General features: G+C 44.0%; 1 protein-coding gene and 1 long non-coding RNA gene across 2 annotated transcripts in view; both read left to right on the top strand.

Moving 5' to 3' along the window:
• The first annotated feature begins 747 nt into the window (after positions 1-747).
• Positions 748-3,005, top strand: mycb (MYC proto-oncogene, bHLH transcription factor b). Its single transcript, XM_076973760.1, has 3 exons — positions 748-946; positions 1,254-1,881; positions 2,184-3,005. Exons 2-3 carry the CDS (start codon positions 1,260-1,262, stop codon positions 2,693-2,695), a joined length of 1,134 nt encoding a protein of 377 aa, XP_076829875.1. The 5' UTR covers positions 748-946; positions 1,254-1,259; the 3' UTR covers positions 2,696-3,005.
• Positions 3,006-3,963: 958 nt separating this feature from the next.
• Positions 3,964-16,449, top strand: part of LOC143475490 (uncharacterized) — a 35,056-nt gene continuing 22,570 nt past the window's right edge. Inside the window, exon 1 of the long non-coding RNA XR_013121032.1 lies at positions 3,964-4,088. This is a non-coding gene — a long non-coding RNA (uncharacterized LOC143475490). The remainder of the gene's footprint in view (positions 4,089-16,449) is intronic.

The following is a 16,449-nucleotide window of genomic DNA, read 5'->3' as shown; positions in this document are numbered from 1 at the left end:
ACTGTCAGCCGCACTGCACGTTGTTATTCAACATATACACTAGAGGGAGACACTAACCACTTTTTATAGAGCACACTGTAATCCGATATCAACTCCAAAGCCAATATCCGTCAACCTAGAGGTCGGAATGGTGTTGTAACTCTCTTAATACGGTCTTTTAATAATTCATATAAAGCAGATTACAGTAACTAGTAAGGGTAAATAGCGAAGACTACGACTATGAAGATTGCATGTTATGCATTTATGTAATGCCAGCACAATTACAGTATTATATAACTGCAGAACGTTTAAATACCAAAAAAATATTAGAAATTAAATGTAATGTCTGTAGGATCGAAGATGGCGCCACTATGGACGTTGAAAGTTGTTCAACGTAACTGTTCGATGTGAACGAGTCTGCGCTCAGTCCCGCATCAGCACCGTCGCAGCCGCCCGGCGCTGGTGGCTCTGTAGCTCCGCCCCTCATTTATCACACATGGATACATGCGCAAGAGAATATAGTTCCAGCTATATTTTCTAAATCCAAACCTACATTATTATGAAAAAGAACAAGAAAATGTCGAAAATCATTTTCTGTGTTGTGCTGCGCTGACAAAAGGAAAGGAAATGTATTTGTTCTCACTTTGATTTACTACGCAGTGGTGATTTGGCGGGAAAGGGTACCGGGTGGCGTATGAATCTCTACAACAAAAAAAACCTCATGGAAATCCGTAGTATTAAAACCCAGCTGTTGGAAATCTTGCGTAAATGACGCTGAGTGTTGCGGAAATCACAGTTCCGCTCCGGCTGTAGAGAAGCAGTGCAGAGGTGGAGGAGTAACGTTAGTCCCACTCTGGAATTACTCTCACTTAGACCAGCAGTGTATAGGTTGAGGAGTAACGTTAGTCCCACTCTGGAATTACTCTCACTTAGACCAACGGAGTACGGAGATTCCCACACTCCTACCGTGAGTATTTCACAACTTTACCACATCTCATCTTCTAATACTTAATTATCGCTCGTATTTGGTCACTGATTGAGTCTTTTGTATTGTCTCACTTTGGGAACGCTAATTTGTCAGGGAGTTTTGTTATACCTTAACGTTTAACGTCTGCATGTGTAGATGAACTACACACCGGTACCGAACCTGCTCGCTTCAATTACTGCACGAGGAGTTCCAGCCCAGTGCCGCCGGTGCCGGTGTGGAGTCAAATGTTAGAAACATGACTCAGTTTGAATGAGTAAGAACTTGAATCTCTTTTTGTTTATTTTAGGTAGCCATGCCGCTGAGTTTAGGTATGGCAAGTAAGAATTATGACTACGACTACGATTCTTACCAGCCCTGCTTCTATTTTGACAACGAGGATGAGGATTTCTATAACCAGCAGCCGCCGGCTCCCAGCGAGGACATATGGAAGAAATTTGAATTATTGCCGACACCCCCGCTTTCTCCACGCCGGCGACCCTCTATTTCGAGTCCGTTTCCTTCCACTGCAGACCAGCTGGAGATGGTTACGGAATTTCTCGGGGACGACGTGGTCAATCATAGTTTTATCTGCGACGGGGACTACTCGCAGTCCATCATCATTCACGACTGCATGTGGAGCGGCTTCTCCGCCGCAGCCAAGCTGGAAAAGGCGGTAACGGAGAGACTGGCGTCGCTTCAAGCCGCAAGGCAGGAGACCTCAAAAGCCCACTGTACGGAAAACGCTCCCTGTCGACATGGCTCAGACCTCGGCTACCTGCAGGACATGAACACGTCTGTGTCGGAATGCGTGGACCCTTCCGCGGTGTTCCCCTGCCCGCTGTCGGACTGCTCCAAGTTGAGCAAGCCTTCTCCACACTCCCTGACGGCGGACACTCCGCCGAACAGCGGGAGCAGCAGTAGTGATAGTGAGTCCGGTGAGTAACTTTTTTCATTTTATGAGGTTTTTGTGGCATAATGGTTTGAGAGGTTTAAGGCATAACACGAGTCCTCCTTTAGGTCCCTTTAACCTGTAACTTCAACATTTAAACCCCACTGCCCGATTTGCATACGTCAGAGTGAAAGTGGTCCATGTGGATGGTTGTGGGCCGCACACACTCCTCCCCTCAAACCCGTTTTAGAGGCTGAGGTCGTGCGGCCCGAATAAGTGGAATTCCTGGAGGGGGCGGGGCTAAGAGTGCACACGTCATCAAAACTGATCGTTTTTTTTTCTTTCCAGATGAAGAGGAAGAAATCGACGTGGTAACTGTGGAGAAAAGAAAGTCGGTGAAGTGTGAACCAGCACACAGCCCGGTCGTGCTGAAACGCTGTCACGTCAACGTGCATCAGCATAATTACGCCGCCCGTCCGTCCGCGCGAAGGGAGCAGCCCGCAGTCAAGAGGATCAAGTTCGAAAGCAGCAGAGTGATTAAACAAATTGGCCACAACCGAAAAGCCCGAGTCGAAAGTCCCAAAACGTCGGACTCCGAGGACAACGATAAACGCAGGACTCACAACGTCCTCGAGCGGCAGAGACGCAATGAACTCAAACTCAGTTTTTTTGCGTTGCGTGACGAAGTTCCAGATGTAGCAAATAACGAAAAAGCAGCCAAAGTTGTCATACTTAAAAAGGCGACGGAGTTTATCACTCACATGCAGGATGAGGAGAAAAGACTCGTGTCCACAAAAGAGCAACTTAGGAGAAAGTGTGAACATTTAAAAAAGAGACTGGCAGGGCTGAGCAGCTGTTGAACTGTTTGAAGATGTTTCCCGTTTGTAGAGACGTTGCACCAAGATCCTGGACCACTGTGGTGATTCTGCCACATCCTTAAATCGGACCTTGATTTATACAGTTACACTGCCTCAGTTTAATGTAATTGAGGTTTGATTTATTTGTATTTAATTTTATTTAGTAATGAAATGGGCAGCAGTACCATTACTGTTGGTCTTAATGTCTCTTGTTTTTTGAGGGGGGGGGGTGTAAATTTTGTACATATTGTGCAGATGTATTTGAAGATAGTGTTGATTTCTGAATGTTCATTTATAAACTGTGTTTGATTAATCATGACTTGGCTTAATTTATTCTGTGAGCGATTTGTTGGTGAATGGTCTGCATTGGTCCTGGTTTAAACTCGAGCTGTCTTGACTCCATTTGACACCAGAGAAACTTCACCTGCCACAAATACGTGTGTGTGTGTACATTTGTTCTGCATGTGAAATGTGGGGGGTGTTGTCACTATGGTTGCAATTTGAATAAGGATGGAGATTCTTGCATTGGCCAAGTCATTTTAGTTTAACTCTGACTATGATAAAGTATCTGATATGGTAATCAATGCTTCGGGAAGTGCTAGACCTCATGTACTGGCTTAGATGACCATTTATTATAGTATTGTGGGTGTCCAATTAATGTCATTCTAATTGGGCTTCTGAGAGAATGCCCAGGCCTCGTTATAATTATTCGGTTCACTTCCACGTGTGTATAATCCTATAATCCATTGACGTCATGCATTATTTTTGTATTTGTTATTCAGTTTTGAAGCGTCCTTCCTTATACGGAGCTTCTCTCAAACTCCTGTGCTAATCGTTCTAGTCATTGTTTCATATAAAAGCAAAAGGCCGTTTGCTGCATGCTGTCAGTTTCCTTCATATTAGAGTTTCTCCTTAAGTAAGTTGGTGTTTTCATGTCATTACCATTCATGACCTTAAAGCCGTTAAATATTTCATGCTTTTTAAATATTCTCAGGTACGAGCACAAATTAAGCTCTTAAATGGGGACTGCTATGAGAACAATTCCGTATAAGCGTTTGGCCTCTCTGTCTATTCGGAATATTTGTAGGAGCTTCATCTCGTCGAAAAATCCAATTCTCGCCAATTAATGTGAATATATTTAGAATTTAAAATTCTTGTTAATCTTTATCCTGGGTAATTAAATGAGCTTAGTATAAATCACCTAATGCAGTCGTGTGGGTTTCGATATTTGCACTTTGACGTCAGTGCCCATCAATTTTATGACGTCAACCCGAGGATCTGCCTGCACGCGCGAGCGGAGTGGATGTAAACGTTTGGTTAAAGCGTGAATAAAATGGCTCGATTTACATCTGAAACAGGACAGGCTCATGCACGTGGAGATAGGAGAACCAAGATTGTAAGTTAATTTCTGAAATAACGCATGAATGATTGTGAAACAATAGCATAGCCCGTAACAATGTAAACGTGTGTTATCTAGCCACAGGTGTCTACATTTCGTTGTGTATAAATCCTGCAGCTGTAACCTAGTTAGCTGGTGATATGACAACCCACATCAATAAGTAGCTAAAATATTCTTAAACTCAACGGAGGTCCTGTGCGGTATTTTGTCAGGTAGCTAGTTAGCAAATTAGCCTACCATTATTGATTTATTGGTTTGCTCGAGTTAATTGACGTAATCAATCTATACGGCTCGTATTTGTCTACGTGCTCGTTCTACATGGCTCGTCCAATCAAGTGCGACACTATTATATGTGGCTTATTCATTTAAATACGTAATCATCATTTATGGCATATTCAATCATTTACATAATCATCCTATCTGGCTCTTTAATTAAAATACCTATCGTCTACGAGAAATTTGAAAATGCATTTGGTAATTTGCTAAACCCTATTTTCACGTTGTATGAGGAGAAAATGAAGAATCTTTACATTAAGGTAGTGAGAGTGACACAGAGCCGGGTAAGGAGGACTCAGCCTCCAAACGGACGGCACAGCAGGGAGGAGCAGCACCTGTCAGAGCTGCAGCTTTAGGGATGACCAAGTCCAACGGAACAGTTGTTTGAGCTGCAGGTGTCCGCTCCTGTTCTGCACAAGTGTGTACCGACTTCATAAACTACATTCACAAGAAAGCTGTCAGATTAGATACAGCCACCTAGATTAGATATAGCCACAACTCAGATTTGCAGGGTTTACGGCAGAGCCCTTTTGGCAGGGGTCAGTTTTCTCCAGGGGTTGTGATGTGGTCGCCTCACTAGGGCATGCAGTCTTCTCATTAAGGCAGGAGTGACTTACGTAAATGTGACAAAGTTTTAAGCACTTTATAAATGAAGGAAAACATATGGAGTGTGTACACTCTCTGCAATGTCACCACAATTGATAATGGAAAGATTACACCTCTCACAACAGACACACAAGCCCCGCCCCCTTTTCAGTTGCGACAAGTGTTCAAATGAGGTCAAGGTGCAGCTGGTGTGGTGAGAGAGTAAAGGTCACTGGGGTCAAGTGGAAGGATGATATGGAGTCCTGCTGGAGTGAGCAAACTGTCTCGCCTGTGAAGCTCGGACATCATCTTTTAGCTAAAGACCCTAATCCTAAACCCTAACATTGACCCTAATCCTAACCCTGACCTTGAACCTAATCTATGGCTATGCTATGGCTCATTTTAATTATAGGAATGTGAGCTCAGCATGTAGAACAGCAGGGTGTTGGACTTAATGGTCAACACAGTGTTGGGAGTTGTAGTTCCCAAAAGGACCTACAACTAACCCTAACCCTAACATCATAAATGGATGTATGGAATATATGGATTATTTGGGACGGAGGGTTTTTCCCAGTGTTCTGACCAAACAGCAGATTTGCTGTGGCATTACAAACTAGCAAGTTTCTTTCCCCACTCTATTCTCTTCTCTCTCTCCTCACTCTCTTCTATTCTCTCTCCCCACTCTCTTCTCTTCTCTTCTCTCTCTCTCTCCTTCTCTCTCTCTCTCTCTCTCTCTCTCTCTCTCACCCTCCCCTCTCCTCTCCCCCCCCTCTCTCTCCCTCTCTCTCTCTCCCTTGTTCCTATGTTCAAGTCTGGTGTGGTGTCAGTGTTGTTGAGGAGTGTTATGTTTATGTCTGTGAGGTCAATAGGGCCATTGGCCACTTCCCAAACACTGAGGGCTCATTCTGTCTCTCTCTCTCTTCCTCCTTCCCTCTCCATCTCTCACTCTGTCTCTCTCTCTCTGGTGTAGTACCTAAACGTTTACTAGAGTGTCAAGATGTGAAAGTTTTACTCCTTTACTAACCTTAAACTTCATTTCTAATCCTTTCCATGCATTACTAACCCGAAACGTAAACCTTAACCCTGCAGGTGTAAATAGGATCTACAAAGGACAACACCTCTGATGTGTTTTGAAAAGCTCAATGCAATGTTCCAGTTATGTTACCTGATCTACATAAAATAAGCAATGAAACTTCTATCAAATGTGCAAATGCTAATAATGGACTAAGGAGAAGTAATGTCAAGAACCCCAAAACCATCTGCTGGGTTCAACTAATCGGGTTAATTACGGGAGACCCTTAAAGACTGTCAGTGAGACCCTCTAAATGAGTAACCATGGTGACAGTGCTCTATACTGTCAGTGAGATACTCTAGATGAGTAACCATAGTGACAGTGATTCTAGCTCATTCTCCAAGCTAGGGTTAGGGTTTAAGGTTTAGGGGTTAGGATTAGGGTTTGGTTAGGGTTACTCTCACTCTGTCTCTCTGTCTCCTGAATGACAAAACTAAGAGAAGGTTATTTTTTCTTTACAAGTAACATTGTCCTTTTTATATAGTCCTTATAACTTGTCATATAGTCAATATAACCTGTTATAGTTCTTACAACCTGTCCTTTTTGCATAGGCTTTGAAAGTGACTACCGAGACATCATCTTTGTCACTCAGGTGTGAGAGTATGTGTGTATGTGGGAGGTGCATCAGCTGCATAGGGGTATGGACACAACAGCTCAATTCATTATTTAGCCTAGAGTTACACGCAGGGCAGTAAGTGGACGAAGACACATCGCAAACATGAAATGCTACACTACCTAGACTCCTCATGTTCACTTGAGCACAGCCTTGTGTGGTCATCTTACCTAGGAGAAAGGTGGGAGATGGAACCTGCTTTATTGGAAGCTATCCCTGACGTTATCCCTGATCTTAACCATGATGCTAACCCTGACCCTGACGCTAACCCTAACTTTGACCCTGACGCTAGCCCTAACCCAGACGCTAGCCCTGACGCTAACTCTGACCATAAACCCTATGTATTGACTTGTATTTCCTCTTCGGGCTATTCTCATGAATTCCTCTGGCTATTAATTAAGCTGAAGGAGGATATTTACATTCATGTCTTCAGGGAAGTTGAGTTGGGGAAACCACTCTACTTAACTATGGAAATGTTTTCAGAAGAACCAGGTCCAGCCTAAAACTGACCTAAGATGAGTGACTTATTAATGACCTAGAAAATCTGTAAATATAAAAATAATAGATAAATATAAATAAAATAAATAAAAGATTTCATCATGTCAAGTACTGTCTCTCAGTTAGCACATTCCTAAATATTTACCTTGTTCCATAGACAATGAGTCAGTATTTACACGATCACTGTATTCATAACCACAGCTGTGGAAGGGCACACTCATGACCCTCAGTTAAATGTGAGTGTGATATTCTGTGTGGATATGGCCCCAGCTCAGTGCTGCTGTTGGAGTCCTCATGACATCATGCCCTTTGAAATACTGCAGGAAGAACTGTCAGTCTGACTCATCATTGGTGTCCCCAGGACCGTGAGCTGGGCTGACTCCATGGTAGTCTCCCAAACAGGGAGATACTTTCTCTGGAGAACAGGAAGCTTCAAAGGGAAAGAGCAAGTCAGATCAATAATGACATCACTTCATTAATGGATCTAAACTGATAATGTGTGGACATCCTGTTTTGAGGCAGGAGGTTAGAGAAGGGACAGACTGGACAATGGAGATGATACTGACAGGGTTGGGATCAGGTTTAGGTTTAGGATCAGGGTTAGGGTTAGGGATGTAACGTTTTTGTAGTGAAACTATTAAATACCATTTTGTATGTAAACAGGAAGTGACTTTTTTAATGGTTGATCTATTGCATTGTTATACAAGAACCCCACCCAAACACACACACGCACGCATCCTTTCTGTTATGTTCTTTCCAAAGAGAACAGGAAGCTTTTGCATTCTTTTGTCTTCCTGAGCCAAATTTCCACTGTATTTGCCCAGGGTGCAGCTGCCATCTATATTAGTAAGTGCAATTGGTCACTGTGTTGTACTAACTCTAACCCAGCACCATCTGCTGCTTAGGAAAAAACCCTCTCCTAACCCTCCTGTAACTCTAACCCTCTCCTAACCCTCCCCTAACTCTAACCTCTAATCCTCCTCTAACACTAACCCCCAACCCTCTCCTAACCCTCCCCTAACCCTGCAGTATTACTGTCCTGAAACTGTTGCTACCCTTTGACACGGAACAAACACTTAAACGTTTGTGAGCATCATACGCTGCTTTGACTGGCAGAGCTGCCATTCACATTTACAGCATTTAGCAGGTGTTCGTCTGCACAGTGACTTACATATGTATGAGAGTGTGTGCACTACTAACACCTGCTTCAGAAGTTCAGACACACTGCTCCTAGGGTCAGGGTTAGTTAGGGTCATGGTTAGTTAGGGTCAGTGTTAGTTAGGGTTAGTTAGGGTCAGGGTTAGTTATGGTCAGGGTTTGGTCACACGCATTTTGTTTGTTTGCAGGAGGAAACCAGTCAACACTGCCGCACAGCAGCTGTGGCACGAGAATGGCCTAACCCCAACCCTAATCTTGACACTAACCCTAACCCTGACCCTGACACTACCCCAGGAGAATGGCCTCGTCTCCTAGATGGATCACCTGTTTTCCTCTATTTTTGTCAGTTTTCCACATGTCCTTGTCCTTCTCCTCCCCCAGCCACTAGAAAACTGATGACTGCAGAAGAACGTCCAGGGATTCTGGCTTATGTATGCTGTGCTCATGATGACGCAGCCTTTCTCTCAGCACTTTATAAAGTGGGTCTCTAGAGGCATGAGGGGACACACTCTTCCTTGTAAGGCCAGCCAAGGCAAAACCCTTGCTTTCTTAGAAATCAAAACCCTGAAATGTTCAAAAACTGTACTTTCTATAGAGTAACATTCAATTCGTATTACGTAACCTAATCGAAAACACCCTCAACTCATAAACAATAAAGGGTTAAAGGCTCCAGCATTCAACCAGGTAGCAAGGATCAGTCTTTCCAGGACGTGTTGGGTCAATACTGTTATTATTCTACATAGTGCACAGCTCTGTGACACCACAGTGTTACTGCAGTGCTGTGAAACCTCTCTATGGGTGTGACATCATCATTTCTCTCTCTCTCTCTCTCTCGCTCTCTCTCTCTCTCTTTCTGGGCAGAACCCTGCGATTTACTAATCTGTCCTCCTTGTAACTACCCACATTGCCCACATTCTCATTCTCTCTCTCTCTCTCTCTCTCTCTCTCTCTCTCTCTCTCTCTCTCTCTCTCTCTCTCTCTCTCTCTCTCTCTCTCTCTCTCTCTCTCTCTCTCTCTGCTGAGTCACAGAGGGTATTTTCAGACATGTGGTTTAGGATAGTGCCGGTACGACCGGGTCTGTAGTGCTCATGTAGCGTTCAACTAAGGAGCCCAAACTAGGACAGAGTTGAGAGCTTGGGTGTCTATTCTGGATCCGCAGCCTGTAATGTTACACAAGGACACTGCCAGATGTCTTAAAATACTCTGTGGTATCTCCATAAGGATGACTCCATTGACTTCATGTGCCACAGACCTGCTCACAGACACACCAGTGAGGTTGCATGCTGGTTAGGGCCAGTGTCAATACATGTGATCTGGTGCAGCCCACACTCTCTCTCTTTCTCTCTCATATTTTGTCGCCCCCCCCCCCCCCCCTTTTTGTTTTCTAATTACAACAACCCTCCACCCACCCATGCATTCTTTGAACATGTCCTGAATGCCAAGAGACTGTGTGAATGTGTACGAATGTGTGAATGTGTGAGTGTGTGAATTTGTGTGCGCACGCGCACATGTCAGTGAATGGGAGTGTAAGTGAGTGAGTGTAAAAGAATGTTATGCTCTCTAGTGAGTATATATCTAGGAAGTTATGAATAAACATCATTTATGAATCAGTTATGAATAAGCAGTAGTTTGTCTCCAGTAAATAAGACAAGTTAAGAATCAAATTTTCCACCAGATTTCGTGACTACTTGAAATGTTGTTCCTGAACATACTGGCAAGGCCAGAAACCCAAACCCAGAAATTTCAGGGTGAGAGAACTTTGGCCACAAGGGCTGGACAAGTATTTGGCAGCAATTTGCTTCCAATTTGTCATTCATATTAAATCCATGTCACAATTTATAGCTTGTAATAATAATAATTGCAGTTATTTTTAACAATTTCACATTGTTAGGGATAGGGTTAGGGTTGGGTTTAGCGTTAGGGTTAGGTTAGGGTTAGTGAGTGTGTGTGTGTGTGAGTGAGTATGTGTGTGTACCAGATCAGCTTTCACTGAGGGATTTGTCATAGGTGGCATGGGGACACGCAACCACAGCAACAGAGATCATCTGCACTTATATGTAAGCAGGCGGTCAACAGCACGCTAGCCTACTCTCACGCTGGCCCACTCTCACGCTAGCCTACTCTCACGCTGGCCCACTCTCACGCTGGCCCACTCTCACGCTAGCCTACTCTCACGCTGGCCCACTCTCACGCTGGCCCACTCTCACGCTGGCCCACTCTCACGCTAGCCCACTCACACGCTAGCCCTGACAATAGTCCATTCTCACGCTAGTCCACTCTGACGTTAGCCCACTCTGACACTAGCCCAGTCACATGCTAGCCCACTCACACGCTAGCCCACTACCCTAACCTGTCCCCATTAGGGTTGCCACCCCCGGCAACAATTTACGTCCTCACTCCAGCTTGCCAGAGGTTCTGCACTGCTGACAGTGTTAGCAAAGTATGCACAGACAGAATGATGTCAGATTCCTAAGATTAAATGGGAGGGTTAGTGTGATGGGGCAGTGGTAGGGTATGAGGTTAGGGTTAAATGGGAGGGTTAGTGTGATGGGGCAGTGGGAGGGTATGGGGTTAGGGTTAAGTGGGAGGGTTAGTGTGATGGGCCGGTGGGAGGGTATAGGGTTAGGGTTAAATGGGAGGGTTAGTGTGATGGGGCAGTGGGACGGTATGAGGTTAGGGTTAAATGGGAGAGTTAGTGTGATGGGGTAGTGGGAGGGTATGGGGTTAGGGTTGAGTGGGAGGGTTAGTGTGATGGGGCAGTGGGAGGGTATGGGGTTAGGGTTAAGTGGGAGGGTTAGTGTGATGGGGCAGTGGGAGGGTATGAGGTTAGGGTTAAATGGGAGGGTTAGTGTGATGGGGCAGTGGGACGGTATGGGGTTAGGGTTAAATGGGAGGGTTAGTGTGATGGGGCAGTGGGACGGTATGGGGTTAGGGTTAAGTGGGAGGGTTAGTGTGATGGGGTAGTGGGAGGGTATGGGGTTAGGGCTAAGTGGGAGGGTTAGTGTGATGGGGCAGTGGGAGGGTATGGGGTTAGGGTTAAATGGGAGGGTTAGTGTGATGGGGCAGTGGGAGGGTATGGGGTTAGGGTTAAATGGGAGGGTTAGTGTGATGGGCCGGTGGGAAGGTATGGGGTTAGGGTTAAGTGGGAGGGTTAGTGTGATGGGGCAGTGGGAGGGTATGGGGTTAGGGTTAAGTGGGAGGGTTAGTGTGATGGGCCGGTGGGAGGGTATAGGGTTAGGGTTAAATGGGAGGGTTAGTGTGATGGGGCAGTGGGACGGTATGAGGTTAGGGTTAAATGGGAGAGTTAGTGTGATGGGGTAGTGGGAGGGTATGGGGTTAGGGTTGAGTGGGAGGGTTAGTGTGATGGGGCAGTGGGAGGGTATGGGGTTAGGGTTGAGTGGGAGGGTTAGTGTGATGGGGCAGTGGGAGGGTATGGGGTTAGGGTTAAGGGGAGGGGAAGTATGTATGCAAAACAGCAGGTTCTCCTGCTGACCCCAAGAGGAAATGTTTCAGCTAGTACTTAACATTGAATACATTTTTAGGAGGGTGGTTTGATTATGATTTGTTTTTCTTTGTGAGTGTGAGAGCTTGGTTTGATCTAACAAGCTTGTGTTTCTGTGTGTGGTACTGCTGTTCAGTGGTTCACTACTACTGTAGTTGGCATGCTATTGCCACTGTGAGCGATATTCATTTCCCTACTATGCAAATACTGAGTGTGGTTTGTTTTAGGCGGGAAAAAATAACGGTCAAGCATAAGTTTCATCTCAAATATCAGTTATGATTTCCTAGCTGGTACTTTCCGGGCAACTCCTGTGATGGAATCTGTCTGACCACTGTGGGTTGTACTGACAGAATCAGCCTTCTCACACTTCATATTTGCATTCCAATGAGCTCTCTGCAATTCATCTGAATCATTATATCTGACTTTCCTGATGACAGTTTCAAGCGTTCTTGCTTATCTTCCAATGGTCATGGGCTGTCTGTGCTTGTGCTGAGGAGGCTACATTGTAGAAGAGCAGGATTGCTGTGGAAAAAGCTCCTCCATCTCTAAAAACACCACCTTTCAAGAGAACACACAGCCCTGTGGGTCTGCTCGGTGTAGCCCCAGTTATCGTGACACTGCTCAGAGTTGATTTATGAGTTGTTGCAGTTGAAGAATGTGGCGAGGGCCCCAGAAACCTTTTCATGGTGTGTAAATAAAACATACCGATGTGAGGCGTCCTCACAGCATCAAGTCTGTGTCACCGGCGACACCTGCAGAGGTGTGTTGTCTTCAACTGATGCCACATACTCTGTAGACTGTGAATGAAACTACATGAATGCATTACTGCTTCAAGCACAGGGTATTAAAGCTGAACCTCTGGAAACATCTGGATGTCTGTCTGAATGACTCCTTATTTTCAATCTATTTATTGAAAAACAATGTGTCATAAAATGTGATTTATTTTAACAATGTATATGTGTTTTTCATTAGAAATATGTTAGTAGTCGTAGTAGTAGTAGTAGTAGTAGTAGTAGTCGTCGTAGTAGTAGTAGTAGTAGTAGTCGTCGTAGTAGTAGTAGTAGTAGTCGTAGTAGTAGTAGTCGTAGTAGTAGTAGTCGTAGTAGTAGGAGTAGGAGTAGTAGTAGTAGTAGTAGTAGTAGTAGTAGTAGCAAAAAAATCTGCTTTGCCATTTTATAGGTTCAGATCATCTTCCTAGTGTCATACTTTGCTCCTCCCCCACCTGTCAGTCTAGCATTTATTTTCTTCTAGTTCCATCTGCGTTTTCATTTCTATGGTTTCCGTTCTGTCTGAATGACTCCTTATTTTCAATCTATTTATTGAAAAACAATGTGTCATAAAATGTGATTTATTTTAACAATGTATATGTGTTTTTCATTAGAAATATGTTAGTAGTCGTAGTAGTAGTAGTAGTAGTAGTAGTAGTCGTCGTAGTAGTAGTAGTAGTAGTAGTCGTCGTAGTAGTAGTAGTAGTAGTCGTAGTAGTAGTAGGGGTAGGAGTAGTAGTAGTCGTAGTAGTAGTAGTAGTAGTCGTAGTAGTAGTAGTCGTAGTAGTAGGAGTAGGAGTAGTAGTAGTAGTAGTAGTAGTAGTAGTAGTAGCAAAAAAATCTGCTTTGCCATTTTATAGGTTCAGATCATCTTCCTAGTGTCATACTTTGCTCCTCCCCCACCTGTCAGTCTAGCATTTATTTTCTTCTAGTTCCATCTGCGTTTTCATTTCTATGGTTTCCGTTCACTTCCATGTTTATTGGTTTCAGCTGTTTCTTGTTTCCTGGTTCATTTAGTTGTACTTAATTCATTGTTTTCCCAGTATATGTTTGTAGGTCAATGTTCCATGGTGGTTTATTATTTAAAATATTATTTTTTATGATGTTGGATTCTGTTGATTTTTTTAATGTTTCTTGTCTTCTATTGTCTGGTTTATGCCCTGCGTGTTAGTATTTCAGTTTATGTTTTCAATGCGTGTTTTATAGTCTTGGTTGTCTGTATTATTCATGTTTGTAACATGGTCTTTGTTGTGTGTCTTATCTGGTTGTGTATCATGCTTTGTGTTAACTGTCCTCAGTTTGTGTAGTTTGTTATTTGCTTGTGTTAACCATTCTTTATGTTCATTATAAATATAATCCTCAAGTTACTCCAGTCTTTCCTGTGTTATCTTTATATAGTTTTAGCCCTTTGTTCGTATTGGTATCTGTACATTTATATGCCAGCATGCCTCGGAAAACCCATGCTCTCCCTGTTGGCATGGTAGGGCTTACTAGAGAAGTTAACCCAGTTAGCTCCCAGTTAGAGACCTACTCTCTAGCACAACTGATGAGCCTATTAATTACATAAGAATTTGGTGCTGAGGTGGTGGTTTGGGGCACGGCAAATTAAATTCTGCTTAGAGCCCCATAAATGCTTGGGCTGGCCCTGTACCCAACCGAGGCTATGGGGCTGTGCCCTGGAGGGGTGTCACTGGGTGGGGCGGTGGGGCTGTGCCCTGGAGGGGTGTCACTGGGTGGGGCTGTGCCAAGGAAGGCCGTGCCTTGGGGAGGCGAGTCACTAGGTGGGGCTATGGGTGGCCTTCACTGTTAGTCTTCCTTGCCTTTCTAATGAGTGTTCTGCTTGCTCACTGCTTGTAATTTCTGGCTTTTAATTGTAATATGTGTGTCATCATAAGCTGTTCTAAGCTGAGATGAGCACTTCTGTGTAAGTCTTTTTTTCTGCCTTTTAGAAACTTGGTGTGCATTTATAACACTAGCCCTAATGTTCCACTCTGTCGGCTTAAATTTCTGAAATATAGACATCTGTTGTTTTTAAATAAGATGGCCTCTGTTTTTACATTTTAGTCAGAAACTGTGGCATGGATGCTACAGTCCGTACTGACGTCTTTTTGCAACCCAGTTCAGATGTTATCCTAACCTGTTAATTATTGTAATTTCCCCCCCACACATGTGCTGCTCAGGCATGGTTTTTCTTAATTTTTGATGCTTATTTGCCATTTAATCCCAGTGAATCAAGGCTAAATAATTTGACCCTATAGACTGTGACACTGTCTAGTATGTCTTTGCTCATTTGTTAAAAGCACAAACGTGATCATCTGATGAAGCACTTAATTGGGTTGTGTTTCAGGATTAGGATTAGGGGTTAGGGTACAGTGGATAACAAAAAGGGTCTTAAAACAAGCTTTCTGGTTACATTACCTAATCAGTTGTCGCTCATCTTGATATCATCTATTAACCCAGTTGGCTAAGTCCAGTGCTGCTGTGTATAATTTTGATAGCATCATCGAATAACCAGTTCATCAACAGACCTTTGCTCTTTGCAGAACCCTGGTTTCCTTTACTTGTGATGCGTGAGGGGGTTTTGGCTGCTGTTTGCATACATCTTTCCTTTAAACTACATGTCATGGAACGTCCACTCGGGGTTTCTGTCCTGCCCCAGAGACACAGACACTTTTGCTTTTTCTTCATCAAGCCAAATTTTGATTGGAGTAAATCAGATTATTGTGACAGGTTTGACATCAGATTCGCTCTTCAGATGCCCACGACCACCAGGAACCTCTTATAGCCCAGTGGGATATTATAGGATCAGGGTTAGGTTTAGAGCTACAGTTTAGGGTTAGGATGGGGGTTAGCATTAGGGTTATGTTTTGCATTTAGGGTTAGATTAGGGTTGGAGTTAGTGTTAGTGTTAGGGTGAGGGTTAACCCTAACCGTGTGCTTATTCTTTGCCACAGTCAGCCCACGCCCTGCAGTGCCTTAGTCACCCTTCACAACAGAGGCACCTGATCCTCTTCCTTTTGATTAAGACAAAGCAAGCCTTACTACGGACACTAAATATAACACAGAGGCAATAGGTGATGTGACTCACTCATGTTTAATACAGTTCCTCTGGCACCAGAAGGAACACATTTGAAATTCAAATGAAGGTGATGGAGCCATAGGATTACGAGTAGTGTCAGGAGCAGCTGTGATAGGTTGGCTACATGTTCCCAGGCTAATGGAACCCTGTTTGTGGTCATTGTGTGTAATAAAGGACCATTATATCTTATGAATTTGAATTGGTGACTTGTTTTTTGAATTTGAATTATTCTTGCTTATTGACATTAACTGTTCATTTATGCATTGCAGATTTTGCAGTATCACTGTTGCACAGGCCAATAGTCAGATAACAGGTAACGGATGCTATATTGCCTATCCACACTCCCCTCTCTGCAGACATAAACAGCAGAGTGGGTCTCAGGCCCTCAGCATGGTCTGTCCAGCCGCACGCTGCCACAGGGAGATAGGGCAGCTCTGACCAACAGTCCATACTGAAGATCTCCTCATGTGTCCTTATCCCTCTACCCAGCCCAGAATCTTTAAGAAATCACCCAGCGCACATGGCAGGCTAAGACACAGGCTCATGAATGTGTGTGTCTCACAGCAGAGCACTAACCGTAACAAACTATGCTGTACTCTGGGGTTACGCAGTCATTCTACTGGTATCAATCATTATAAAAGCCTCTTTTCAGCATCTATTATCATAGCTGTGGAAAAGCTTCCATTTATATATTTTTGGTCTTTTGGTACAGAGACAAAGGCTAGGTCTACATTTATGGGGTAGTATTCAGTCACTCTGGATTTACCAGACCACATGCCATGGTTAAGGGTTAACCCTAATCCTCAGA

Source organism: Brachyhypopomus gauderio, chromosome 14 (assembly GCF_052324685.1).
Source record: "Brachyhypopomus gauderio isolate BG-103 chromosome 14, BGAUD_0.2, whole genome shotgun sequence".
Classification (NCBI taxonomy): domain Eukaryota; kingdom Metazoa; phylum Chordata; class Actinopteri; order Gymnotiformes; family Hypopomidae; genus Brachyhypopomus; species Brachyhypopomus gauderio.
The sequence above is the reverse complement of the archived record's forward strand: the minus strand, read 5'-3'. Positions and strand labels throughout refer to the sequence as shown.